This window comes from Musa acuminata, chromosome BXJ2-7 (genome assembly GCF_036884655.1).
Source record: "Musa acuminata AAA Group cultivar baxijiao chromosome BXJ2-7, Cavendish_Baxijiao_AAA, whole genome shotgun sequence".
NCBI classification, from domain to species: domain Eukaryota; kingdom Viridiplantae; phylum Streptophyta; class Magnoliopsida; order Zingiberales; family Musaceae; genus Musa; species Musa acuminata.
Window position 1 is genome coordinate 10,992,614 of NC_088344.1, and position 27,350 is coordinate 11,019,963.

Here is a 27,350-nt window from a genome sequence, read left to right on the forward strand (position 1 = left end):
ACCGCGTAGAGGCAGAGGAGGAGGAGGAGGAGGAGGCGGAGTCGCAGTTTTATAGGATCCGTAAAAGGAGCCGAACACGGAAGCTCGGCACCCGAGTCGAGGATTCCTTTTCCTTTTTTCTTACTTTTTCTATTTTAATTCCCCTTTTTCCCCCCACAAAATTTGCTAATTACAACAAAAATCAAAATTAATCTCTTCCCCTTCCGTCAGCGGCCACATCATCCCAAGCCGACCGATGAGACGTGGGTCCCGATGCCTCGACCAATAGGAGACCTAACCGGACGCTGACTCGGACGTAGGCAATGACGCGGCTCACCGGATCCCGAATGTGTAGAGAGACGCACCGAAACAACCAAACACCGGTGCGACGCGAGGCGACGCCTTAAATTATACTTACCGCCGGTTCGCACCCATCCCCGCACCGCACACCGCTCTGAATCCGTTAAATTATCTTTTCGCGCTCCTCCTCGGTATCCCGCCTTGGTGGTCGTCTCACCGATGTGTGCAACGCACCCAACCCCGTTCTCACTTAAAATTCAAATACTTCGTTTCTCTCCGGAGGGCTTCTTGGTAACTTCAAAAGTCATTTCTTTTTATTTCGAATCGAGTTTTAGATCTCTACCCCTCCAAAATATCGTCAAAAATTTAAATAATAGCCACATCACCCATGAATTAAAAATGATTTCTTTACTATTTTAGAGTGATAAATATGAAACATATTAATTGAGAGGATATATATGTACATAATATCCAATTTACTAAATGTCTAGGGACGTATATGCAAATTTTGCAATCACGGCGGTGATTGGACCGCCGAAGCCCCAGAGCAGATCTAGACCGTCCATTACGAGGCCATCTCCTTGGGATCCACCGCAGAAACGGATCACGATGCGACCCACGCAGTTGCCGCCTCGCCCGTGGACGTGTGTTCGGATGCACAGAGAGAAGACCGCCTTGACGAACTCTAAAGCGCCTCCACCTCTGGTTTCAGCGTCCCAGCGAGTGAGGTGAAAGGAACGGGACGAACGAGGAAGAGAACATTCCCCCTCGCTCATCTCTTTCCTTTCTTGCGATGCTTCGAGACGACGCGTGCAACAAAAGGAGTCGACCCCACTTTGTTTTCTGTTCCCTTCACCCTCGGTCTGTGACTGCTGTTACATCTATCATGTCTTTTAAGCCACAAAATTGTCATTATTTCGTAATCTAATCGTGCTACAAGTGTTATTATGTATATCCGAGGCATAAACTGTGTGTTCATTGGTGCAACATAGCACTATGGAGGTGTGTATGTGCGTGCTCGAGAAGGTGACGGAGTACATGAAGCCAAAGCGAGGAAGCCGAGGAAGAAAGCGAGACTGTGGGAGAGAGAGAGAGGTTAACTATGGGACAAAAAGGAGTGGGAGTTGGTCCGATCCCACACACCAGTGGCCATGTTTTGTGGCCGAAGCAGCTCTTATTTCTACTAGGGCAAGTCCCCATGTACCGGATAACGAGCATAAGAAACCAATGGAGCATCCAACTCCTACATCTTCTTCTTCTTCTTCAACCAAGATGTCCTGTTTTGTATTGCACCAAACACTTCAAATATTGTTTGAAGCTTCGTAATGTATCTTATATTTTTATTATTGGTAATCCAATTCGAAATTTTGATTGTTAAAATTAGCCTCATAATTCATTGAGCATTGGTTGGTCGCACACATTAGAAAAAAGTTTTTTTTTTTCTTCCTTAATTGAAATAATAATAATAATATCTTGAATGCTGTATTGCAGTGTGGTGTCTAGAAATGAAACTTAAAAGTAGGTCAAATCCTACTTCTAAGTTTTGGGAGCTTAAAACAATTAATTGATTAATTAATTAATGTTGTTGTATTGAATAGTAAGAACGGATAATATATGCATCGGAAATGGCAAATATGTATGAGAAAAGGGACAGAATTAAGTAACCAGCACTCACGTGCTAGAGGACGTGGATTCGAGTCAGCGGCACGTGCCACTCGTTCGCTGCACGTATTATAGTTTTGGCACATCTCCTCCATTTACGTGAGGCATGAATACAATCGTATTCTGTACGTACACAGACAGAGTGCGTGGCCGAGGCTGGTCTGTGCATATATATGATTATTAGGGCATACCACAGAGAGTTAAGTATAGGAATCGCTGACCGAACAATTGGCCACGACGTCACCATTACGGTACGTCACATGAGAATATACTCGTCCAGAATGTTATTGTGCTACTCTACTCCCCACGGAATACAAAGTCAAAGCTAACGGTCAATTATTACCGTTAGGTCAACTCTGCAATACAAAGTTGGAGCGATATGAAGGTGATGGGGTGGGAGGTCAATATATATATATATATATATATATATATATATATATATATATATATATATAGATTATTTGTATAGTTAAAAATTAATTTTTGTTAAGCAAAGGGTAAGTGATATGGTAGAATTCGAGCTTAGCACCTTATAATAAATTGTCAAGATTTTTATAAATTTAGTTAGTAGTTTTTAACATTTGATAAGAAGGGTTATCGTATCACTATGTGTAAAAATATATCAGATGATGTTTTAAGCTCTCAACTTTTGATAAGTTAGTCTCGTACGATACAATAAAATATATCGAATAAGATTTTAAATTCTTAATATTTGATAAATTGATTTAGTACATCATCTTCAAACAAATATTTTAGATGTTAAGTTGTATCCATTGAGATTTCGAACCCTCCATATTTGGTAATAGAGTCTAATACACCACAAACATCAAACCAGTGTTTAGAATGTAAAATATATCAGATAAGATTTTGAGCCTTCAACCTTTGATAAGGATACTTTAGATTTCAAGCTTTCAATCTTTGGTAAGAGGGTGTTTATAGAGATTTAGAATCATAGACCAGTATTTAAGATGTATAATTAAAAGATGGATTCAACCAATAAATCCGCATGACAAAGGCAAAAAGATCTCCATATGAAACGTTGGATGAGATAAAAAAAATCAACCAAATAGAAGCAATGCAGAGTCCGAGATGGTATCTTCACTTTGCTACTCGGGAAACGCAACCCATGTCCGAGAGAGAAAGGATTTCATCCCAAGGCATGGTCAACCAAGTTAAACAAAGGGGGTGGGGAAGGGGGTGCAATGAAATGTGAGGCACGTGTGCATGCACTCCCCTTTCATCTCCCTCGCGCCCTCCAGGAAGGCTCCATGTTCTTGAGCTCCAAGGCATTCCTTCTTTCCCGGTGAAAGGCTACCCAAAAAGCAAGAGGCTGAGGAAGTCCACATGCGGATCCCCTTCTTCTTGTCTTCGGCACAAGACAAGTGCTACAGCTCCCAGTATGCACCAGAAGTGAACTCTTTTTCTTTCGTAAAGTGATGCAGCAGGTCCGGTTTTTAGGGTTTGAGGTCGTCCACTCGTGTGCACGAACCCTCTTCTTCTTCCCTGGAAATCTTTAGGTGGGTTTGAGTTCATGCACCGTAAAAAATTGCAGGCACATGAGCTGCACAGTTGAGCTATTTAAAATGCACTTGGAGTGACTCTTCGATGCGTATTATAATCCTGACATTGGTCTGCTTGCTTTGAATACTTAACGTGTTTGCAGGTCAGTATGTAACTGAGTAGCAAAATGATCACAATGTAGGTCATGTTTCAATCCTATGCACGCATGCTGTTTCTCAGAATCTTCAGATGTTACCTGGAACATAATATCCAGCGGCAGCGATGCATCATCGACAGGGAAATAAATGTAAGCATAAAAACTGTTATATGCTATTATGGAATAATATTTTATGTTAAGATTGTAATCAAATAACATTATATTTGGTTTTATAATGTGTATTTTTGATATCATCTAAAAGGGATCTATGTGTGATTTGCAAAGACACCATTTTTAGATCAAAAATCATTGTCAATTTGTAAGGAGAACTAGACTATTCTTCTCTCCTCTTCTTATCCTTTTACGGAATCGTTTAGATTGATAGTTCAGGAAGGTTGAAAGAAAAATTATAATTCAACTGTGTCCTCTATGAGATGTATAATATATGTCTTTCAGTCCTAGAAGTCATGTCTATTTAAATGCGAGAGCATAGAGTCTAGAATAAGTTATTAGGAGAGTTCCTCCCATCAAGGACATCTCCTAAGGAATCATATTATAATGGGCCACATAATCGAATATTCTCCCACTTGGCCCATTAATTGATAAGATATAAAATATATTCAAAATAAATAAAATAAAATTTATTTAAAAATAATTTTAACTAATTGGATTCCAAAGAATTTTGAAAAAATATTTTATACATGACCATAAATTTTAAAAACAAGCCAATAAGTCTAATAAACATAATAATACGATATTAAGTCCAACTATCGATGCGAGTCATAGCGGTTGTATATCATCAATGTCATACTTCCTTTTATATATCACAACATTATTAGTCTTTCCTAATATAGTCCAAGATGACCCATGTAATTTATCTTGTCAAGACAATCCTATTATTACATTCAATTATAATATGCATAAACATAAATGTAAATGGGATAACAGAAATAAATAACTTTAAATATGCATCCACCTAAATATGCATCACCATATCTTTTATGGCTTGCTCACAAGCTCCATTCTAAGAACATGTTCTTTAAATATTTTACACTATAAAATTTTAGTAAATTGATCAGCAATCATCATATAAGCGCTCAGGTTCTCAATTGACACTTGTTATTTCTAGACTCTTTCTCTAACCACCAAGTATTTTATCTCAATGTGCTTTGGACCACTAGAGTACTTGTCATTCTTAGAGAAGAAAACTACTATGGTGTTATCACAAAATATCTTCAGCGACCTGGCAATTAAGTCAACCACACCAAGTTCCGAGATGAAATTTTACAACTATAAAGCTTGATTTGTGGCTTCAAAGCATGTCACAAATTCAGCCTTCATTATTGATGATGCAATAAATGCTTACTTTGCACTTTTTCAAAAAATTACCCCACTAGCTAACATGAATACAAATCCTGAAGTGGACTTCCTACTATCGAGGTAATTTATAAAATCAGCATATGAATATCCCGTCACTTCAAGCTGATCTGATCTTCTATATGTGAGCATATAATCTTTCGTCCCCTACAGATATCTCATTAATTTCTTTGCAACTTTCCAATATTTTATTCCTGAGTTGCTTTGATATCTACTCAGCATTGCAACTACAAAACTAATATGTGATCTTATAAATGTTTGAGCATATAATAGACTTCTAACTATGCACACATAAGGAATATTCTTCATTTGATTCTTTTTTAAGTTATTTTTCGAGCATTGGTTTTGGCTGAATTTTTCACCTATAGTAATAGGTATATCATTGACTGAGCAAAACTACATATTAAATCTCTTAAAAATATGATTAATATATTATTTCTAAGACAGTCATAATAATCCTTGAGATCTATCTCTGAATATCTCAATGCCAATAACATAAGCTGCCTCACTTATATTTAGATATTTGCATTAATTAATAAGTATTTTTCTTAAATCTGAAGGAAGTAATGATGTGATGAAACTTTATATACCATCATTATCTAGAAGCTTGTTTAAGGTCATAAATATATTTCTTAAGTTTATAAGCCTAAGTTTTTTTTCCCTTTTCTACGAATCATTCAGGTTGTTCTATATATATTTTCTCATCTACATCCCTATTCAAAAATGTTGTTTTCATATCCATTTAATATAACTCAAGACATAATGAGCTATTAATGCTATGACGGTTTTCAATAAGTCCTTTCTAGAAATTGAAGAAAAAGTCTCGTTGTAATCAATGCCTTCTTTCTGAGAAAATCTTTTGACCATAAGTATGACTTTATATAGTTCGATGTTGCCCGCTGAATCACGTTTTGTCTTAAAGACTCATTTACAACCGACTCTTTTATAATTATTGGGCAATTCAACAAGTTCCTAGATATTATTATAGACCATTGATTTTAACTCTTCTTTCATTGCATTATATCATTTTTCAGAATCATTATTTTCTATAGCTTATAAAAACGATAAGGGTTCTCTTTTTATTCATATATCATAATCTAATTTTTGTAGATATACTACATAATCATTAAAAATGATATGTTTCCATTTTCTTTAAGATCTTCTCATTATAACTACCAATTGTGATTATTCTACAAGATCATTAACGATGACATCAACGTCATGTGAGAGTTCATCAATGTTATTTGTTGTTCACTCTTGTCAATTCTCTTATTGATTTGAGGAACAACAATTTCTTGAATAGGAGATGATACGAGAGAATTAACCTGAATCTCCTCAATGTCAAAATTAATCCTTCTAGATTTTTCACTCGCACTAATTTTGTCATTTTTTAGGAATCTTGCATTACTAGATTCTTTTTGGATAACCAATAAAATATCAAAAAATAGTTCTTGAATCCAATTTTATTTCATGTGGATTGAATACTCTTATCTCTGTAGGACACCTCAAATATGTAAATGTCTTAAATTGGGCTTTCTACCAATCTATAACTCAAATATAGTTGATGAAACCAACTTATTAGGAATCTTGTTCAAGATGTACATAGTTGTCCTGAGAGCTTCACCCACATTGACTTAGGTATAGTGGAATAATTTATCATGCTTTTAACTATATCCACAAGAGTACGATTTCACCTTTTAGGAACACCATTCTATTATGACACACCTGGTAATGCATATTGAGTACAAATACCCTGTTGTTCTAGAAATCTATTAAAAGTACTAATATTCTGACTGGATTCATCATATTTGTCATAAAATTCACCACCCATGTTAGATCTGACAATTTTAACTTTTCTATCTAATTATCTCTCGATCTCATTTATGTACATTTCAAAAGTTTCAATAGCCTGAGACTTTTCATGTATTAGATAAACATAGTCATATTTGGACAGATCATCTATAAATATGATAAAATATCTTTCTCCGCTAAAACAAGAAATATGGAGTAGTCCAGAAATATCAATATAAATAATCTCAAGGAGTTCTTTACTTATTGTGATATTTTTCTTTGTATGTTTAGTTTGCTTTCCCTTAATACAATCTATACAAACACCAAAATAAGTGAAGTATAAATGTTTCAAAATATTATCCTTCACTAATATTTTTATTCTTTCCTTGGAGATATGTCACAATCATTTATGCCAAAATCTTTTATTATTGAAATTACGTTTCAATTCAATAATTAATTACAAGGTTAATAATATCTTTGCAAACTCAATATTCAAATTAATTCTATACAAACTATCAGAATTTCATAACCAACTTTTATTGAATCATAAAATATACTAAGTTTATCATTACCAAAAGAAAGATAATATCTTAATTCATCAATTCTAGATAGAGAAACTAAATTTCTAAAAATAATAGGAACATAACATATGTCAACAAGGTCCATCAGATGACCCGTCTCTAAGTGTAAATAATAAGTCTTCACTGATATTACTTTCTCTTTAAGACAATTTCCCATAATGATGAATCTTTTATGTTCTTTGGTTTTCGGATTGAAAGAAATCTCTGTATCTTATTAGTAACATGAGTTGAAGTACTAGAATCAATCTACCAAATATTAGAATGAACTTCTGTAATGTTTGATTCGAAACATACAAATGTCAAGTTTATAACTTTCTTTTCGAACCAAGTCTTGTGTTTAATGCAATCCTTTTTTATATGTCCTTTCTTGTCACAAAAAATACTTTATTATAAAAACTTTTTTTTATTAATCTGTTTAATATTTCCAAACTCAACAAATTTCTTTGATAGATAATACTTCAAATTTTTTTGTTTCTTACCAACTTCTTAAATAGTAGTCATGACATTATATAAGTTTTCTTATTTTAATCTCAATTCTTCATGAACACACATACTAGTTAACTCATTCAAGTCTCACTTATCCTTATTTATATTATAGTGAATCTTGAATGGGCTAATCTGATAAGGAAAAGAGTTAAGAATGAATTGCACGAGGAAAGACTCATCAACATTCATGTCAAATGCTTCAAGTTTTACAGCTTTATCAATTATATTGAGGATGTGATCCTGAATTCCTCGAATGTTATCATACTTAACCGTAGTCAGTTCTTTCATTAGTGTGCCAGCCAATAACTTATCAACAGATTTAAATATGTCTTCAATAACCTTTAAATATTCTCGTGCGTTAGTTGCAATCGATAATAAAGTCTTTATGTTATTTACTATTGTCATTCTTTTCAACATTAAACTAAGCCTATCAAATTTTTCTCAACCCTTCATTTCATTAGCTTATTCCACAGTACTTTCATCAGTTAAGTCTGTAAACTTTTAAACAAGTAATGCTAAGTCAAGATTTAGTATACCTAATGTAAATTGCATATGCTTTAACCATTCTAAATAATTTGATCCAGAGAGTATAGGGACACTAGAAGCATAAGAATGTATGGACGGAATTACCACGATAAAAATATAAAATGATATTAATGCTTTAAGTTTTTAAAAATATAATGAACTATTAATATCATCTATATTTCACCTTTGAGTGAAATATTGACATATCTAGTGTTCACTTAAGATCATCTAAACTATAAGGATATTCAAAACAATATCATCATATCTCATCACATAATTATTTGAAATAGATTATCTCTTGAGATTATCTAAATCTCTTAATTATGTGTGTCATTAAGAATATTTTTTTAATATCATTTAGGACTAATTCCTTAATGTTATTTTATAAGTTATTAGTCTAGATCACTTTGGTGGCTACAAGACCAATATAATAAAATATAATATAATTTAAAATATCTTATAAATGATAAAATTTTATTATAATTCATACCCCAAAAGCCTATCATCTCAAGCCACTTTGGTAACTACAAGTTTGATAAAACTTAGAGAGATGAGTTACAAATAATATTCATCATATTTCTTCAATTTAATTTATGTTAAACTATTGAATAATAGAATAATAACCATAATAATTATTGAATATTAATCAGCAAAAGAAAAAACTCATATAATAATCATGATAACATATAAATTATGCATTCATTTGAAAAATAAATATTATTTCATAATTTTAAATATATACATGTGAATAACTAAATGAATATCCAAGAACAATAATTGAATTTTATTTAGCACATGTAAAAATATAATCAATAAGTCATATGAGAAAATTATAAAAGTAAACCATAATTTATATTTTTTAATTAAAATTAAATCTAATCAAATAATCAAAATATAATCATGATTAAATTCAATCACAATTATAATAAATCATATTTATCAATTTTATAATTGAAGACATAAATTAGAAATTCTTAATTCATAAGGGCAAAATTGTAAATACTTTGACAAGACATAAATTGGAATTACGAGATTTGTAAAGGATAGAACTATCAAAATATTAATAAAATATATAAGAGCAAAGTTATAATTTAACTATAAGGAAACCCTAAGGCAAAATTGTAATTTTGCAAAAACTCTAATTTGCCTGCGTTGCCACCGCCGCGTGTGCATGGCCCCTCTATAGCACTAACTCGACGCATGGCTTATGCCCGAGCACAGTTTGCCACTTGGGCGCGGTCGTCGCGTGTGCACGCTACCACCCGTGCGGTTGCCTACGTGCTTGTGCGCAATTGTTACTAACGCTTGGCCATCGCTGAGCGCGATCACCGTTTGGTGTGTGTGTGCGATTGCCTATGTGCCTGTCGATTGTGCGCACGGTTGTTGCGGTATGCACGTTGCCCGACGTAGCCACTACCTCTAGCAAATTTGTTGGCCATACTCAATAAAACCGATTGTAGCGTTGCATAGCGACCATTGTTGCTTCGCGATCGTTAAAGATCACGTTTATAAGAAATTTAACATTACTCACAAGCAGACAATAAAACAGAATAGATAGACTATAGATCGACAAAATATGGATCATTCAAGCATCGTAAATCAGAAAATAATATTTCTAAAGTATTTGATTTCAAGAACGTAAGCTTTAATACCAATTGTAAGCATAAAAATTATTATATGCTATATATAATGCATAAACAATCTTTTATATTAGGATTGAAATCAAATAACATTAGATCTGATTTTACGATATGTATCTTTTGATGTCATCTAAAATGGATCTTGTGTGAGTCCCTATAGATCCTATCTATTTATAGACGAGAACAGAGAGACTAGGATTAGTTATTAGGAGAATTCTTCCTATCAAAAATATTTCTTAAAATAATTTTTTTTATTGACCAATATCTCACAACAAACTATCTCCAAGACGTTGAAACACTAAAGCCAGGGTACAATAAGGTACAATGAACGGCACGGTGGGCGACGTGTGGAGAACAGGAGGTGTTCATGGTCTGTCTTCTCTAAGCGCTTGCACTTTGACTAGCTCCGCGGGAGCTAAATCACCACATACGGCGCATAATGGATGACCAGACATGAAGTCATGTAAACATCAAGGGGTTTCGGCCCACAAAGCAGTCTTTCCTAGTTCATGAGGATATCCAATTAAGCCCACTACAGAATGAAGAAAACTCTCAAAATACGAGTCCGGATCGAAGCCCCAAAAGTTCATCACAATAGGCATGAACAAATGCTTCTGTTTTCAGGGATCCAGCGAGGTCACCTGCGCTGCAGGACGTGGGAGGATCCGTCTGCAAATCCTTGAGCTCCTTCAAGATCCGCTTCGAAGCTGGTTCGCCTGTAACCAGCCCCCGAATCGATCGGATCGCAGCGAAAACACTTAGAAGAACAATCCGATTCCAAGAACAAACAAGAAATAGAGAGATCGAAGGAACCGCACTTGCAGGAATTCTCGGATCTCCTCCTCTCGAAAACGCGAAGGAAAGAGAGGAGGAGGTTTCGTTACAATAAACCTAATAAAGACGGTAGATTTATATTGCAAATTGCGAGTATAGTGCTATAATAATGGAGACATCATGACGGATAATGATGACCACAATGATGATGAGGGATTTCATGATGCTGACGTTTTCAATAATTAATGACAGTGACAACAATTAATTTTTTTTCTATTTCTAAAATTATATACATTAATTCTCATCTCTAAAATATGGAAAACATTGAAAATTTATATATATTTTTTTTATATATGACATTAATTCATGTCATATATAATTATGTCGTGAAAAAAAAGAAAAAAAATTGTCCTGACGGCTGCAAAATATTGTGTGATCCCTAAATATTCATCAAACCAATCATTAGCAAGAGATGGATAACTTTAAACAATTTACAATAATTTCGATAAGCATTTGGGATCAATAAAATTGATAACAATTCAAGTTTCTCGACATCAAACAACAGAAGTCAAACTACTGGGTTGACTCATTCAGGTCACACAGGTGTCTCGACCCTCAATTAAGCCAAATACATCTTCCGCAAGCTGAAACATTGTCGACAAACCCAAAGAATCTGAGCAGAGTAAAGCTGCAACAATGAACCACACTAAGAAGAAGCATTGCAAGAGACTCGAGTGGTACACAATGAACTCGGCATAAACAGACTTTTGCTTCACTGGGGAGTCGATATGGCTCGTGCATCCTGTGCTGGTGTTGGTGCTGATCCCTCTGACCTGAATTCTGTTGAAGGTCGGTTGCCGCTGTCAAACCTTCTTACTCCTTCGATCATTCTCACCACTTCTGGCATCTTGGGTCTCCGTTCGGGCATCCTCGAGACACAGTTCATTGCGATCTGAAGCATCTCCACCATCTCCTCTTCGATGTTGGGATACCTCATCAGCTCCACGTCAAACACCTCCGCAGTCCATTCTTCACGAACAACAGAATGAACCCAGCGGACGAGATGAATTACCTCATCACCACCACCCACTACCCGAATGGGGGATTTCCCTGTGAGCAGCTCGAGCAATAGCACCCCAAAACTGTAGACATCAGAAGCTTGTGATGCTTTTCTTGTATCAACCACCTCAGGTGCACGGTAACCTGCAGTGCGAGACACAGGTGGGACCATTGGGTTAATGATGGACGGCAAGCCCAGGTCAGCGACACAACCGTATTGCTGGTTGCTAAGGAAAACATTGGATGATTTGATGTTCCCATGGACAAGCTTCCCATTGTTTTCGATGTGAATGCGTGCAATTCCTCTTGCAGCTCCGAGTGCTATCTTTAGCCTAGTTTCCCAGTCCAAAGGGATCCTGTCCTGCCCTCTTTTCCCTGCAAAATGTGACACGAATACTAAAGCATGTTATGCTACAGTTTGGCCGATCCATCTTTTAAAGCAAAGATGCATTATCTTACGAAGCTCATTATGGAATATACAGTTAATCGCAATGGCAAAAAGACATATAACATAAGCTCTTTTAGAGTTTTGAACTATGTTCTATTACCAATATCTAGACATCAAGTATTACAACTAGATCTTGGATTAGATAGTGAGTTAAATCTTATAGCTAACCAAGAATCAACACCCATCTCTGTATTCATACTCTCCCACGCACCCTCTGCTCTAAGATGCCCAACAAACAATAGAAAAGAGGCAGAGATAACATTTAGAGGTTTTCTAATAAATGTATACTTGTAGGTCTGGAATATTACCTTAATTGCAGAAAAGGAGAAAAGTATCATAATCTCAAATCCTTTTCACATGTCAGCTCTAATATATTTGGTTCTTTATTTACTGTGATATATCAAATACTTTATCCTTAACTTCTAATCAACGGTAAGATGTTGAAATCCCTGGGAAGGTTTACAGCACAGTAAAGCTACTATATTGCTTGGCTTCATTTTAGACTTCCAAGATCACATCTTTCTCCCACATCATAGAAAAAGGCAAGCAAAAACAGATGGTGACATTTGCGTAACATCTCTGGAACTCTTACATCAAGCTGGTGGAAAACCACTAAAGCAGAATATGATCATTAAAGCTAAAACAAAGTAGCAGATGATACATATATTATTATTGGACTAAAGCACATTTTTAAAGTATATGGAGCTTAATGCTCCCGGGCAAGCCTTCTATTAGACCACCTTTAGAATAAAGGGGTAAAAGATCAGGTAGTAGCCTAAAATAACAAAGTCTAAGGTACGCAAAGAGTATCAGATGAACTCAGAAATCATGCAATTCAGTAACTTTAACATATCATGGTAATTGAACTCTGAAATCTGATTCTGAAACTCATAGTCCCTAATAGAGCTGGTAGCTCTCAATTATGCAAATTACCATCAAACTACTCCTTGAAAAGCAACAATTCTACCAACTAAGCAGTCTAAAAGAATTGAAGGAGCAATAGAAAAAGAATCGATACCATGTAACAAAGAAAAGACACTCCCTTGGCTGTAATAGTCATACACCATAAGCTTCTCATCTTTGGAGTAGTAATATGCCTTGAGCTCGACCACATTCTCATGCTTTATCCTCCCCACTACCTCCATCTGCTGCTCAAACTCTTTCTTCCCAACACCAGCCTCCTTCAGCCGTTTCACCACCACTGTCGTCGAATCCTCCAGCACTGCTTTATAAGCAGTCCCAAATGACCCCTTCCCCAAAACCTCAGCAGAAGCCCTCAGCAAATCCTCTAAATCAAAAGCAAAGGGACAGCCCTCAAAGAACACAAGCCGGTTGTTCGCGTCCTGACTTCCTGTCACGGCCTTCTCTGGTGACCGGTACCCTTTTGACCCTTTTCCTGAGACGAAACTCTCTTCTCTTCCCCTTGAGCAGCAAAGATAGAGAAATAGCGCAAGCATCACAAAGAGCAAGACACATCCGCCGACTGCAATCCCAAGAATTGCTGATTCACTCAACTTCCTCATGGTTATTGCACGCGGAACCTGCGACGGAGATGGCGGCAGTGGCGCCGGCGCCGGCGTTGATGATGGGATCAAAGGGTATATTGGCGACAAATCATTGCCGGAAAATGATGAATTTGGAAATCTTTGAAGGGATTTGGGAATTGTACCGTTGAGGTGGTTATGGGAGAGATTAAGAAACAGGAGGTTTGGGAGCTCAAGATCTGGAATTTGGCCAGATAACGAGTTGTTAGAGAGGTTTAGAGCACTGAGTTGAGTTAAATTGGAGACAGAAGCTGGGATGCTCCCGTTGAAGTCATTGAAGGAGAGATCGAGGGCCGTGAGGTTCTTCCACGGCGAGAAATCCGACGGCAGGCTGCCGGAGAAGCTGTTGAACTGTAGGTGGAGGCCGGTTAAGGTGGTGAGGTTGGCGAAGTCGGCCGGGAAGGGACCGGAGAGACTGTTGGACCGGAGGCTCAGGATCCGGAGGGCGGAGAGGCGGCTGAGGGTGTTGGGTGGGATCGGGCCGCTGAATCCGATCCCCGGGAGACGGACGGCAATGACGCGGGAGTCGTCAGCGCTGCAGGTGACACCCGTCCAGCTGCTGCAAACGTCAGTGGCCCGGCGCCAATTGAGGCCGCGGCCGTGGGGGGTGGCAGTGAGGAAATCGAGCAACGCCTGCTTGTCCTTCGCCAGGCTGCCGGCGCCGGCTCCAGCGAAGGAAATCGTCAACCAGAGGACGAAAACCGCCGAAAACATTCGATTTGGACGCATATCTCGCCCTAGAATCATGAATCCCCTTGAAAGAACTATAAGATCTCAACTGTATGGCATATTCCTCTTCAAGAACCCAACTTTTCCGCTAGGAAAACGCGAACATACAAAAAGAAGTAAGCTTTAACTGCGGAACACTGTGTTCGACTCAAAGAAGTTACAAAAAGCTTCAAGATTTCCTCACCTCAGCAGGAGAGGAACACAAGGTTCGGATCGGAGGAAGATCTAGGGATAGGACACGGGGAAGGAAAGGAAGAGGAGGTAGCCGTTAAGAAGGAGCGAAAAGAGGACAAGGCGTAGCGGAGACGAGAGCAGCGCCTGGATTTTGCTTAAAAGATGGGCGTCCCAAGCGCTCGCCCACCGCGGGAGGCACTGAATGCAATCATTTACTCACCGAACTGCAAGCACCTTCGGCGGCAGAGAAAAGCAAGAGAGAGCAAAGGGGGCGAAGCAACGTTAATGTGGAGCATTATTGCTCATAAGAAGGGGGTAAAACCAGAAAAAATCTTCGCCAGAGAGAGAGCGAGAACCAAACCTCGGGAAATGGATCCGCCTCCGACGAGGTGGAGAAGCAAGTGGAGAGCGGCGAACGGATCGGCTCTTCGTGCTTTTATCCACGTTACTGGTGGCGGTAAAACTCAGAGAGAGAGAGAGAGAGAGAGTGGGAGAGGGGGGTTGGCGGGGTGTGGGGAAGGGGGGGAAATATGGGCGCGAGTCATTTCAAGAACGATGCCGTACCTTGGCGATTGGATGTGGAGAAGGAACCCACAAAGGGACCCACCCCTGGATCGATCTCTAATCCATCTACAAGGCAGGTAGGCGGGATGAGTAACCACAACGGTATAAAAAGGCATGGTTTGAATTTATTTGTCCTTTTTGGCCAATTGCCCTTTGGATTTTCGATATTACCTATTCAGCCCTCCGCACATCCAATTATATATCCCCGTCCGTTTATTCATAAATAACAATTATAATTAACTCTATTAATTAAAATACTCATATATAAATAATGTGATTTGAAGATATCTTTAGGTTTCTTGAGATGGCGGTTTCTTTGGGGGTTTGGATTTGAACAAAGGCTGTGAGAAAGTGAGCTTGGAGGTGACTTTTGCAGTGCTGACTCTCAGTACTTTTTCCTTCTACGAGAAGAAGAAGGAAACACCACTGTTTCCTTATCATCGCACGTACATGAAGCTGTTGAGCTCATGGCGATGATGGTAAGCTTGTCGTGGTGGTGTCGGTTCATCTAATTGGATGCATCACCTTCTATGGAGATTTGGTGTTCACCTTGCATGCATGATATGAGATGTTGCAACCTCTTCATTCCTCATCTCCATTGATCAAGCAAGCTCTTGAATGCTGTTCAATGTGTGAGAGAGACTGCAAATTTGCTTCTCTTGCCGATCAGAGAAGGATTCATGCTCCAGGAGAATGAATGAGCATTACCCATGCTGGAAAATTCCTTCTCCTTGGCCTCTGGTCTGTCTTTATCGTCAGCATCTGCCTGCCTCACTTTAATACACACTGATACCGACAAATCCCTGCAGCATTAACTCTCGGGGACCATCTAGCACACAGCCATGCTCCTGATGCTGATGAGCTGGGGTTTGGGTGGTAGCTCGGCTTGTGTTGGCCATGGAGGTGATTGGCTCGAAGGTATAGGGAAATGGAAAGCTTCCATCTTCCCCCCCACTCTCCTCTGTTGTACATCATACTCTTGCCACCATTTGGAACAGTTCTACACCGGAAGGTGTGGAGTAAGGAAGAAAACTATTTGATTACCATTGATAGATCTGTGCAATGGTGTCTCACCATTTGACTGGCCACTATATGACAGGAAACCCTTTGCTGGAGATCAAACCATGGTTAATGTACTTCTTATGCCAATACTTTATGGTACATCATTGAGCATCACTGTTGTGTGTTGATAGATTCTAAAGTTCAGATTCTGCTGCACCTGCCTTGGCTTCAAACTATTATCTGTAGCCATTATGTCAGTAGTTGTACCAGTGGGGATTCTCTCTCTCTCTTTCTTTCTTTATGTTCCATCATGCTATAAATTATCATGGTGAATGAAAGGGGTGAGAGCGACAAGATGCAACACCTACACTTTTTCCAAGGATCATCTCAGCCTCTAAAGATTGCTCACTTGAGCATTGCACACAAGATATCACCATCTCATACAAGGTTTTGAGGTTGGAAGTTGAGTCAACCCTGACATGACCAAAGAGTAGCAGCAGATGCATCAAGGATTAAGATCTTTCCGTGTGGGGTGATGCTGTCAGCTCAATCTCGGGATCGGTCACTATGGGCGAGCAGTCTAACTACTACATCACACTGTCGAACATATGATCGATGGTGTTGCTCCATTTGGCTCCATTTTTGCTTGGACATGGATTTGGAGGCCTCCCCACGACAGTGGATGACTGTGTCAGAGCAGGATAAAAGCAATCAAGTCAAAACCTCAACTTCCAACTCCTTGTTGGATCATCTGCAACTTGTTCTTGTGATGTATAGGCATTTTATGTGATGCCAGCAGGGGAAGGTAGGCCAATCAGAGCACTCATGTCAGACTGCATTCTGTGAAGGGATTGAAAGGTTGAAAGAGCAGATTTTGCCTGCCATCACTCTGCAGGCAACACTGCAAGCTCTGTGATGCAGTGTTCATCTCTGGATTAAGCAGTCACCAGCATCCCAGATGGTAAGAAATTTTCTGTTTTCCTGTCATTGGGTTAGATTTCAGAAGCTACAAACCACAGCAAGATGCAGACAGATGCATTGATATGATGGCAATGACTTGTCATTCTTCTGCCCATCCTATAAACCTTGGGTTGCAGAAAGACAAAAGAAAGGGGACAATTTAGCTCCTGTAATCCACATGTCCAATCTGGGCACCAACACAAGCTGTTCACAAGGCATTACTAAATTGCATTATGCATCAAAGGTAGGGGAATATTTACCATAAAGAAAGTCCATGCTTCACAAAGACAATGAATCAAACAACTTAAGTGGCACACTTTTGTTGATGGTTGTTACTTCATCTCCACCAAATATTGTCTATTGGTGCCGCAGCTTACTGAACTATCACTTTTACAGTCAACACATCATCTATCCAAACTGTTTGAAACTTTAACTTAAGGTGTCCTGTTGACCTAATCATGCATTGAACAGATATCTAACTGTTTACACAAACCATGTGGATTTTGTATGACTTTTTGCTTACCTCATTCTGCATCCTGATGACTTTGCCCAGCAATCTGAGCAAAGTCCAACTGTTCCACAGATTGGGTTATAAGATGTTTTGAGCTGGAATCCTCTGATGCATTGGGGACTCCTGTGCAGGATTTAAGCTGTCCAACAATTCCATGGCAGTGGCCAGACATTTATGTACCCACCTTGCCTCCTAAAATATCAGCAAAAAAGCAGGTAGACAAATAACATTCATTGTGTCAAATGGTTGTTTAAGTCATGATGATGAAACAAATGCATCATACACTCATTTTGGCTGAGTATCTTCTTTACATCATCTTCTAGTTGAAGGTGTAAAACTGGCTTTAAAGTTCCTATGTTTCTTTTGATCATACTACAGTCCTACAGTCCTTGGTTTGCAATCTATGCCTTTTCCTTTGATACATTTGGGATAACTGTTATAAGATCCTTTAATTCTGCTTCAATATTGTTGGATCCTATATGAATCTGACTGACTACATATTTCTATAAGCTCTATTCTAATTTGTTCTCTCCTGCAGTATTTGACATAGTGGTCCACTTTTGAGGTCACCTGAGACATATCCAGTTGAACCAAATCCAAATCCAATAAAACCAAGAAGACGGTTGAGCCACACCAGGAAAAAGAAAAGGGAACTGAGAACTCAGAATTCAACAGAAGCAGACTTCAATTCAAGATTAGACATCAAGTGGAGTGGAGTTGGATGACAATGACAGAGATGGCAGGTCACAATCGACGGAAGCATCTTTCTTCTTTCCGATGGAAAAATCAAGGAAAACTTCCATTCAAGCAGTATCCGTACATCACTTGCAAGTACACATCACCCATATCTGTTTGTAATGCATCATCTCTCTTCTTGATTGGTGTTGAAGGAGACCTTTGCGCTTGCTTTGATGGATCAGAGGGGGGAGCAGAGAAGACAGTCTCTGAATGTTTCCATCCTTTTCACGTCGTTTCACTGGGAAAAGCCATGGGCAATGGACAGAGTGCCTTGTATTTTGTATTCCTGTAAATTACACCACGATCAATATTGATATATGAGGATTCTAATTGTTATGTGAATGATGAAAAGATCATGAATTCTTGCATGAATTAAGAATTCCATATACACAAATTAGGTTGGAACTCCACACCAAACTCGGATTTCTGTGACACAGACTTGACTATACTTCCATGAGGTGTGTAGAAAAATCAGAGACATTTACAGGGTCAGATTTCTTGACCTCCTTGATATATAACATTTTACTGTTATCATTACAGCATATGGCATTTTACTCCTCCAAGAAATGACAACCTTGACTTCCATGAGATGTAAACTTTAATCCAACAATCAAGAGAACTTGTACTACTGCAGGGAAGGAGGTTGAGGCTGCTTGATGGTCAAATCAGCTCCCTACCAAAGGGTGCCGTCGATGAAGAAGAGGCTATCCTTGCTAATAAAGGAAGCCCACGGTATGGCAAACAGGTTCCTGTAGCCCACGGCCTTCACACCTGTGAAAGCCTAGAAGCCTTTGTATTTGCTCACAAATGCTCCTGATGGCTTCGATGTTGTGGCGATCTTGCATTCTACTGTAAAGCTGATCCAACCTCCACTTCCAGAGTTACAAAATATGTAAAAAGTTTTGCATATGGATTGTGTTTCTTGCCTCTAAATGTTGACACACTTGGTTGTGTCCCTGAAACTATTAGCAAAGAAATCCTTAGCTGCATCGGTTAAAAGCTGGACTGCCGAGGCCGTTGAAATGCTACAAGGGAGATCCAGATAGAGTAATGCAGATTCTGTGGTCATAGGCAAGCTTCTAAGATACTGACTACAATACCGCATGCAAGAAACAACCTCGAGCTTATCCACAGCCCATCAACACATCCAGGAGGGTCGGAGAGGTAGTTGAAATGCTTCTGCTGATTATAAAGCCTAAAAGGTCCATGAGAGCAGCTTCCTCTGCTTAAAATGACACAAGAAAGAAAAAAAAAAAGATTAAGATGCTTCTCCTGCAATGAATGTAAGATGGGATGTTGAAATTTGAAAACAACTCTTCCACCCTAGGTCATATATTCTTCTTCAAAACTTACTAAAACATTAAAGTGCAGTTACACTTGCACCAAATAACACTAAGTATAAATTGTTCTACTATTACCTGATGCTTCAATTCTTAGGGTTGCAAGCCACCAATTGGATTCTTTCATGCCATTTGAAAAAAAAAAAAACTAATAGTGAAAGATATGCAAAGACGAAATAGGTTTCAATGATTATAATAAAAAACAAGCAAGTATACTTTAAAGTGCAGTTACTAAAACCCTTGGTCATGTATCCTTCTTCAAAACTTGCTAAAACATTAAAGTGCAGTTACACTTGCAGCAAATAACACCAGGTAAAACTGTTCTGAGATTACCTAATGCATTAATTCTTAGGGTTACATGCTGGATTCTTTCAGGCCATTTGAAAAAAAAAAACTAATAGTCGAAGATATGAAAAGAAGAAAATAGGTTTCAATTATTATAATAAAAAACAAGCAAGTATGACAGCAGGTGGTAGTAATGCTTCTAACCTTATAGAAGAATGGGCTATTTGCAGCCAGTATGGCAGAACTAATGTAAACGGATTTAACTCTAAGGATATGAGAAGAACCCACACTTAATGAGTTGGTAATTTGTGAATCATCACCTGTAGAATATTAGAAGCAGTCAAATGACAAATAACATAACTGTGATAACAGAGTAAGTCCATCAAGAAATCAATTGTCCATCAAAGAACTCGTAATAAGTTAAAATGCTCCTTTTAATTTTCTCAAAAGTTAATTGGAATGATTCTTTTTAATCAAGTCAGCATTTCCATGTCGTTCGATCGACTCTAGAAGAAAAAAAATGACTATCCAGGCTTCAGCTAGACATTGACACTCGTATTATTTTAGTAGAGAATGTGTCTAGTGAAACATCCTCTAGAAATAGACTGCTTTCTAAGGTCATTAGAAATGGATAGAATCATGGTATCGGCTGATCGGTTGTGTCTCTACACCAGGATAAGATATAGCGGATGATTGGATAAGTTACAAGCTATGACCATACCAATTAATAAAAAATTCTTATTATCCCAATTTATAAATGCAGGGATAGGTTCTCAGTGACATCATGTTAAATTTTCATCTATGAACAAACTCCCATTTTGAGCTACACTGCACATCTAGGTTGTGGAAGCTATGGTGTTACCTAGGTAAGGATATTCTGTTGAGAGCTTTTGCACTGATGCCTCCCCATGTCTGATAGATTTGCCAGGCTTGGTGCATGCGATCTTTTATTCTGATCTTTTTGTAGGCAAGTAGCTGAGTTGATCTCACATTGTTTCTTTGAGTGTTCCTTTGCATATGAGTTGTGGAACCTAATTAAATAGAGACTGGGTGTGCATTTTCTTCCTTTCAAGCTTGGCATGTGGGGGAATGGATTAATGAGGGTGTGCAGACTAGGGGTTTTCCTCAGCTGTTATTTGGGGCTGTCCTTGCTACTGTCTTGTGATGGTTGTGGAGGGTGAGAAATGAGATTCTATTCCAGAATAAGATTATTTCTGTGAATGGAATTTTCTATAAAGTTGTTGCTTTGGTGTTGGCTTATGACATGGCCAAGCAGCCTGATGGCTGTGAGCAAGAGCAAGATCATTGGTGGATGTCTTGGAGTAGACCACAAATAGGTTGGGTCAAGGTTAATTGTGATGGATCCTGCGGACATGGAGTTAGGAGGTTTGGGGTTCCTTTTAAGAATTGATACTGGTGATCCCGTGTTTGCTGGATGTAGGTGTGCTGAAGAAAGGGGCGTTCTCTACTGTAAAACTGTGACAGTGCAGGATGGACTTAAGATTGTGGAAATAAGATGGTGTCAAGTTGATACATGTAGAATCGGATTCCCAGATGCTGGTTCAGGTCCTCAACAAGTTTGTACCTGCTCCTTGGCATTGCGGAAATCGATTGAAGATATCTGGCATATATGGAAGTTTTTTTAATCCTTCTTAATCACTCATGTATATAGAGAAGAAAATAAATCTGCTAATTGATTAGCCAATCATGCTAGGCTAAGATTTTATCTTTTTGGAGAGGCCTCCCAGTTGGTATGTCTTTTGTGCTCTGACCTACAGAGCTCTTTTTTACCTCAGGTGTTTAGTTAATATATTCTATATCTTTTCCTAATAAAAAAAAAAGCTAAACTACCAATCTAGGCCCATATCTTTTCATCTTATACCCAGATTTTCCAAGTCAACTTGTCCAACTCTGTTCCCTGTGACCAAAAGTGACTTGCTGTGGTTGATTGAACTGCTAACACTTTTTCCAAACATCTTCAACATGTAGCATGACTTTTATCATAGCCCACTTACATAATTGCCTAATAAGAGACATGCTACTAGGTGTACACAAAATACACACTCCATTTCAATCAACTTTGTGTTATATTAAAATATAAAAAAACGCACACCCCTTTGGACAATATGTGGATTTTTTCACTAAATTTGGCAATCAATCTATAGTTTTTTTTAGACTTTCTTATCACATAACCCTTATGACAAAATTTATTGGTAGTTTTAACTTAAAGTTTATATGTCGTCTAGATTAAATACTTCAAATCCTTAAGATTGTGTCCCCCGTCCAATCTACACAGTTGATACCTTTCCCAAGTGGGTAAGTTACGAACAAACAGTTCTCAAGATATGATACTAGTACTGTGGCAGCTAAATTGAGCACTAGCAACATGAATCCTAGATACCTAGACACCAAAATTATTTCTTTTGTGTGTGTGTCTGTGTGTGGCAGCTAAACTTGGACGATTGATGGACCTCGCAAACGGAAGAGCACCAAAGGTCAGAAAGCCCGTTCATTTTTGTTCTCGATCGTTTGCATATTGAATTAATAGTTCATCCTAGAGCAAAAGTCCAGTAATTTACCAAAACATATCGATCCAATTAGAAATAGATCATATAATGGAACGAAGAAACGAAATAAAGAAAATACGGCAAGGAATAATAATCCAAGGCAGCCGAGAAGGCTGACTAAGAGATAACTAAAGACGAGCCGGAAGGGGGCTCCCTCTCACCTTTCTCCTTCGCGCCGCCGTCCCTCCGTTCGAGGTGGCCGGCCCCGCCATGATCTCGATCTGAAGCACGCGGCCGGAGACGTTGCTGGAGTCGAATGCGAACTCCAAGCTGTGGTCGCCGCCGGGGAAGGCCTGGTCGGGATCCATGCCTATCGTCGCTGTGACTCGGTTCTCCAGGAGATCGGCGCCGCCTCAAGGCCACGACCGAGAAGGGATAAAGAAACGGCGGACTCAATGCCACAAGAAGAAAGAGAGAGAGAGAGAGAGAGAGAGAGACACCGAGCCCTCGTTTTATACGGAGGGGAGCAGTATAAATTATTATTATGTTAGATAATTCGAGAATTAAGTAGCTAATGCTTAACTAATTAATATCATTTAATCTAATGATCGTTGTAAACAACGGAATAATAACCATAGATTATAGCAGGTGGTTTCTTTTTGAACCTAATAAGATCTCCACGTGTAAGACTCAACCGCCGCGATTACCTGTTTTGTAATTGGAGAAAATAATGGGACCCACTAGTAGTATATATATATGTGTGTATATTTAGCATCCAAAACTAACAGATGAATATGATTAAATATCAAAATTAGTGAGGAGATGGGATGATATTAACAGTAATATGGTAGTATGCATCACCAAATCATAGCTTATATACACGTAGAGTTATTCTGTACACTTCAACTGGATCAAAAGCAAATGATAGATGGAAGCTCCATCTTTAGGTCCTCTTGCTTGAGTTGGTGGCTGGCTTCCGGCTCTTCTGCAGCATGCAGGATGACGCAAGAACCCTAATGCAGAAATAGTTGAGTCGTTGATGTGGTTGAAACTGCAGCAAATAAATGGACGAAGGCAATTTCTTCTACTTCACGAGACCTGTCAAATTATGGTGCCAAAGCCAGCAACTACTGTAGCTGTACGTGCATCATTTATATCCGATAACATTCTTCTCAAAACATTAACGTGTACATGTATTAGCTTTGAAACTAGTAGAACAGTTGCTATTGCCAATGTTTCCATCAATTGAAGTGTAAGTTTACTCTTCATCTATCTTTGTTGAACTTCTACTTTGTATACGTGATTATGTTCGAGTGTTTACAACATATTTCTTCAGATATCTTTCCCGACAATCTTTATGATGTGAGATGATGCTGAAAGATAGCAGCATAGTTCAGTAGCATGAACTCTATCTAGAGAGAGAGAGAGAGAGAGAGAGAGAAAGAGAGAGAGAGAGAGAGAGGAGCTCCCTTCAATCCAAGCATGAGAAGAAGGAAGGAAGGTCGTCTCCTGGCGCATGCTCACCACTGTGGTGCAGGGAGTTGCACCCCAAAGGTATGCATGAACCAGCAGCCGGATGTGCCCTCTTCCCCTCGTAGATTGGACTGAAGAGAGCTCCTTGAACTTCCCATATACCTTCACCCACCACTCCAAGTGCTCCTCCGAGAGCTTGTGTCCGAAGAATAAGGTGCGGCGATGATGGCCTTAAATAGGCTCCAAATCGGGAAGATGGCGACAGGTAATGATCTAACGCCAACTGTAGCCTGATGCGGGCTGCCATGGAGGAGGCCGGAGGAGAAATGCATCTCTCGGTTGTCGAGCTCGTAGTCACGTGAATTTGGATTTATATATTGGGGAAAGCGAGGGGGCATCTTGCTGTAGTTCTCTTTCCGTAGCTTGTCTTTGTCATCTAATAATGGGAATCTCATGCACAGGTTGGGCTCCCGACTTGCTTTGGCATCTCCCTTCTGCACCTGCACACCATCTTTGTTCGAGCTTTGGTTGGCAGAAGGGCAGCATCTTCGTGAGCTTTTATCGTGAGGGCTTTTGGAGGGAGAATGAGCAAGTGATCGGATTAAAGAAATGGGAACTCAGGCTTGATGATGAAGCTGCTGCATCATTTCTGACGCTTGTGATGTTTGAGTGTGCGAGGACCCTTCTCTTCTCTAACTATGCACACTCTCCTTCGACATGATCACATCCTGATGACGCAGACATGCATGTCGAGTTCTACAGTCAAATCAACGATCATGTTCTTCCCTTGCTATAGCCCTCTTGGTGCAAAAGAATGATTCTTCCTGCACCACCACAACCTGCAAATGCCAATAATAAACGAACATATATTCAAAGGCAAGTAGATAAGCAGATTACTTTATGGATGGAAAGTCGGATCGCCTGGAGGCCTCCAAGAAAAGTTCATTCTTAGCATGGAAGCAATCACCAAACAAGACTTGTTTTCAGTTACCAAGAAGAAGCATATATCCCCACCATATATAAGTAAGAAAAACTTGCTTTGGTTTATAACTAGGAAGCTTCATCAAGGAGAGACCTAATTTGATGTTGATATATAGCTCATAGTGTTTGGTCGTTTTCTCATTATGGAGATAGTTCAGACATATTCCTCCTCATTTGGGGTGTGCTTTATTTATAGATCAGTTGCGTATATGATGCATTATTAACCTCAATGCATTATCAAGCTACAAGTGCTATGGGAATAAATGCTTTGCTATTTGATAAGATTAAACCTGACTAGTTAAATGTTAAGAACATCAAGTGATCATGAAGATCTAACCACTGAACAAATGGTTAAATGGTGTATCAAGTAAAGTAATATATGTCTGGAACATATTCTTCTTCTTCATGCTCATCCTCTCCTGGAACCTCAATTTTACAAGGTGTCATTCTCATTCTGTTCTCTTTTCCACTATTAAACTTGAATGCATTTCTTTTTCATTGCCTAATATTCATCAGATGAGTAAGTTTAACATGGAGGCACTAAAAAATTGAGATGAAGAAGGTGTTGATAAAGTTGATGAGGTTGGCGAAGGAGAAGGAAAAGAAAATATTGCATCTAATAATTATATTTGATGTCTTTTTTTTTTTACATGAAAAAGGAAACATGATAAATTATCAAAAAGAGTTCCAAAATAGCCAATTCCAGCAGAAATCAGTGATAAGATTGTAGCCAATATTTTAACCTAATTCACATGTATTAACTTGCTAAGGTGTTACTTATTGCAGGATTGGTTTCAGATTCTATCTCCTCAACACTTCCAAGCCAAAGCGAACAAGAGCTGATCCGTGAAGAAGTAAGTACTCAAGCCAAATCTAGCTGGTCTTCTTGCATCCTTGCAAGCCAAGAACCCAACATCACCAGAGTAGATATGAACCTTACTGAAAGAGGGCTAATATTATATGTATTAGAAATCCATTAACGATAAGTTCGAGCCAAATTAATCAGAGTTAACATATATTAGATCAGACATTAATCTAACCAAAAGTTTAAATTAATAGGTTATGAGCCAAATTTAGTCATCTTTTTCGATCTCTTCTCACATATGAATATTTTCTGATAATATGAAACACATGGGCATGTGATGGGTAAGGTTGGTCAAGAAATAGAATATAGTAGATTATATTATATTATGATACAACTTTTTAGTTTGATCTCTGTGAGGATTCTGGTGGATCAAGATCAGGTGAAACCTGCTGCTACTTCCATTGTTGAACATACTTCTGAACTCAGTGCAGTTCTGAGGAAGTAGAAGTATTGACCTCTATAGCTTCTACAAAGTTTGGGTTACAGTTCCACCTTACCACATATTTTTCGAAGCAGATGCATCGCCAACTGGGTTTTCCTATTAAGTCACAAGGATTCATTGGACTAGTCTTGCTTTGGCAATGCATGCCTTTGTGTCTTTCTAGCAATATATATAGATAGGTGGCAGCAAGCAGGTAGCATGCCACATTGTGGTCTGACCACCTGCAGAAATAACACAAGCAGATTTCTTGCAGTTCTTTGAACACTACATTCTAATATTGCATCAAGCTCTTAGCTTTTACTTAAAATATCCTTTTCCTACACTATGTTATACAGTTTCTCCTTAGTTTTAGTGTGCTATTAGCCCAGCTCTTGACTAATGCTGGCATATATAGTGGCAGTGCTCCCTCTATTGCTGACTTTTTTTGAACTAGTCATAACAATATGTTTAAGGAATGCAACAGAGTTGGGTTAATCCTTTACCAATATCAGACAGCACAAGCTGAGTAATATTTTCTTAATGTCAGACTTGTGGTATTCAAGTTCTACAAGTATGAGTTATTGTTACTGTCCACAAGGCCATGCCTGGGCCAATTGCCTGGATCAAGAGCCATCATATGGAACATATGTCATCCGGACTCAAGAACAAGATAATGCCATTAAGAATGCTGTCTTTTTCATGTACAATACAGCCGGCCCCATTCATACCAACAGTTACCTTTGTATTTGATCTCTACCTTTTATGTGTTGAGAATTAATTCTTAGTAGTTATCTAGGTGGTTATCATGTTGTAGGTAATTATAGGCATTTTTTAAGAAGTGACCCAAGATCTAGAAGTTATAAAATAGTTTATACACCTAACTCAATCATAGGTGATATAGTAGAGTCAGCTAGTTACCATTAGGTCCTATAAATAGGACCATAGTTTATGAAGCAAGATAAGGAGTATGCACTTGA

The 27,350-nt window shown here is 38.5% G+C and overlaps 1 protein-coding gene and 2 long non-coding RNA genes across 5 annotated transcripts; all 3 read right to left on the bottom strand.

Annotated features, from left to right (window-relative positions):
- Positions 1–11,249: 11,249 nt before the first annotated feature.
- On the bottom strand, positions 11,250–15,225 carry LOC103991647 (probable inactive receptor kinase At4g23740). Of its 3 annotated transcripts, none has more exons than XM_065117195.1 (3): positions 15,088–15,225; positions 13,298–14,960; positions 11,250–12,206 (listed from the first exon to the last, which is right to left on the bottom strand). In XM_065117195.1, the coding sequence occupies exons 2-3, from the start codon at positions 14,568–14,570 to the stop codon at positions 11,545–11,547; spliced, it is 1,935 nt and encodes a 644-aa protein (XP_064973267.1). In that variant the 5' UTR covers positions 14,571–14,960; positions 15,088–15,225; the 3' UTR covers positions 11,250–11,544. The 3 variants fall into 3 exon arrangements, with proteins under 3 accessions (XP_064973267.1, XP_064973268.1, XP_064973265.1); XM_065117196.1 differs by having other exon boundaries at positions 13,298–14,950; positions 15,088–15,209; XM_065117193.1 differs by having other exon boundaries at positions 13,298–14,640; positions 14,737–15,132.
- Positions 15,226–18,543: 3,318 nt separating this feature from the next.
- On the bottom strand, positions 18,544–24,732 carry LOC135617203 (uncharacterized). The gene is made up of 2 exons (XR_010488642.1): positions 22,855–24,732; positions 18,544–18,787 (listed from the first exon to the last, which is right to left on the bottom strand). It is a non-coding gene; the product is annotated as an uncharacterized LOC135617203 (long non-coding RNA).
- LOC135617204 (uncharacterized) lies at positions 18,844–20,324 on the bottom strand. The gene is made up of 2 exons (XR_010488643.1): positions 19,920–20,324; positions 18,844–19,723 (listed from the first exon to the last, which is right to left on the bottom strand). It is a non-coding gene; the product is annotated as an uncharacterized LOC135617204 (long non-coding RNA).
- Positions 24,733–27,350: the final 2,618 nt, after the last annotated feature.

Coding starts and splice junctions, on each gene's coding strand:
- LOC103991647 (XM_065117195.1), bottom strand. CDS start 14,570: ATGATTCTAGGGCGAGATATGCGTCCAAATCGAATGTTTTCGGCGGTT. Junction 12,207..13,297: donor TGTCTTTTCTTTGTTACATG/GTATCGATTCTT, acceptor CACATTTTGCAG/GGAAAAGAGGGCAGGACAGG.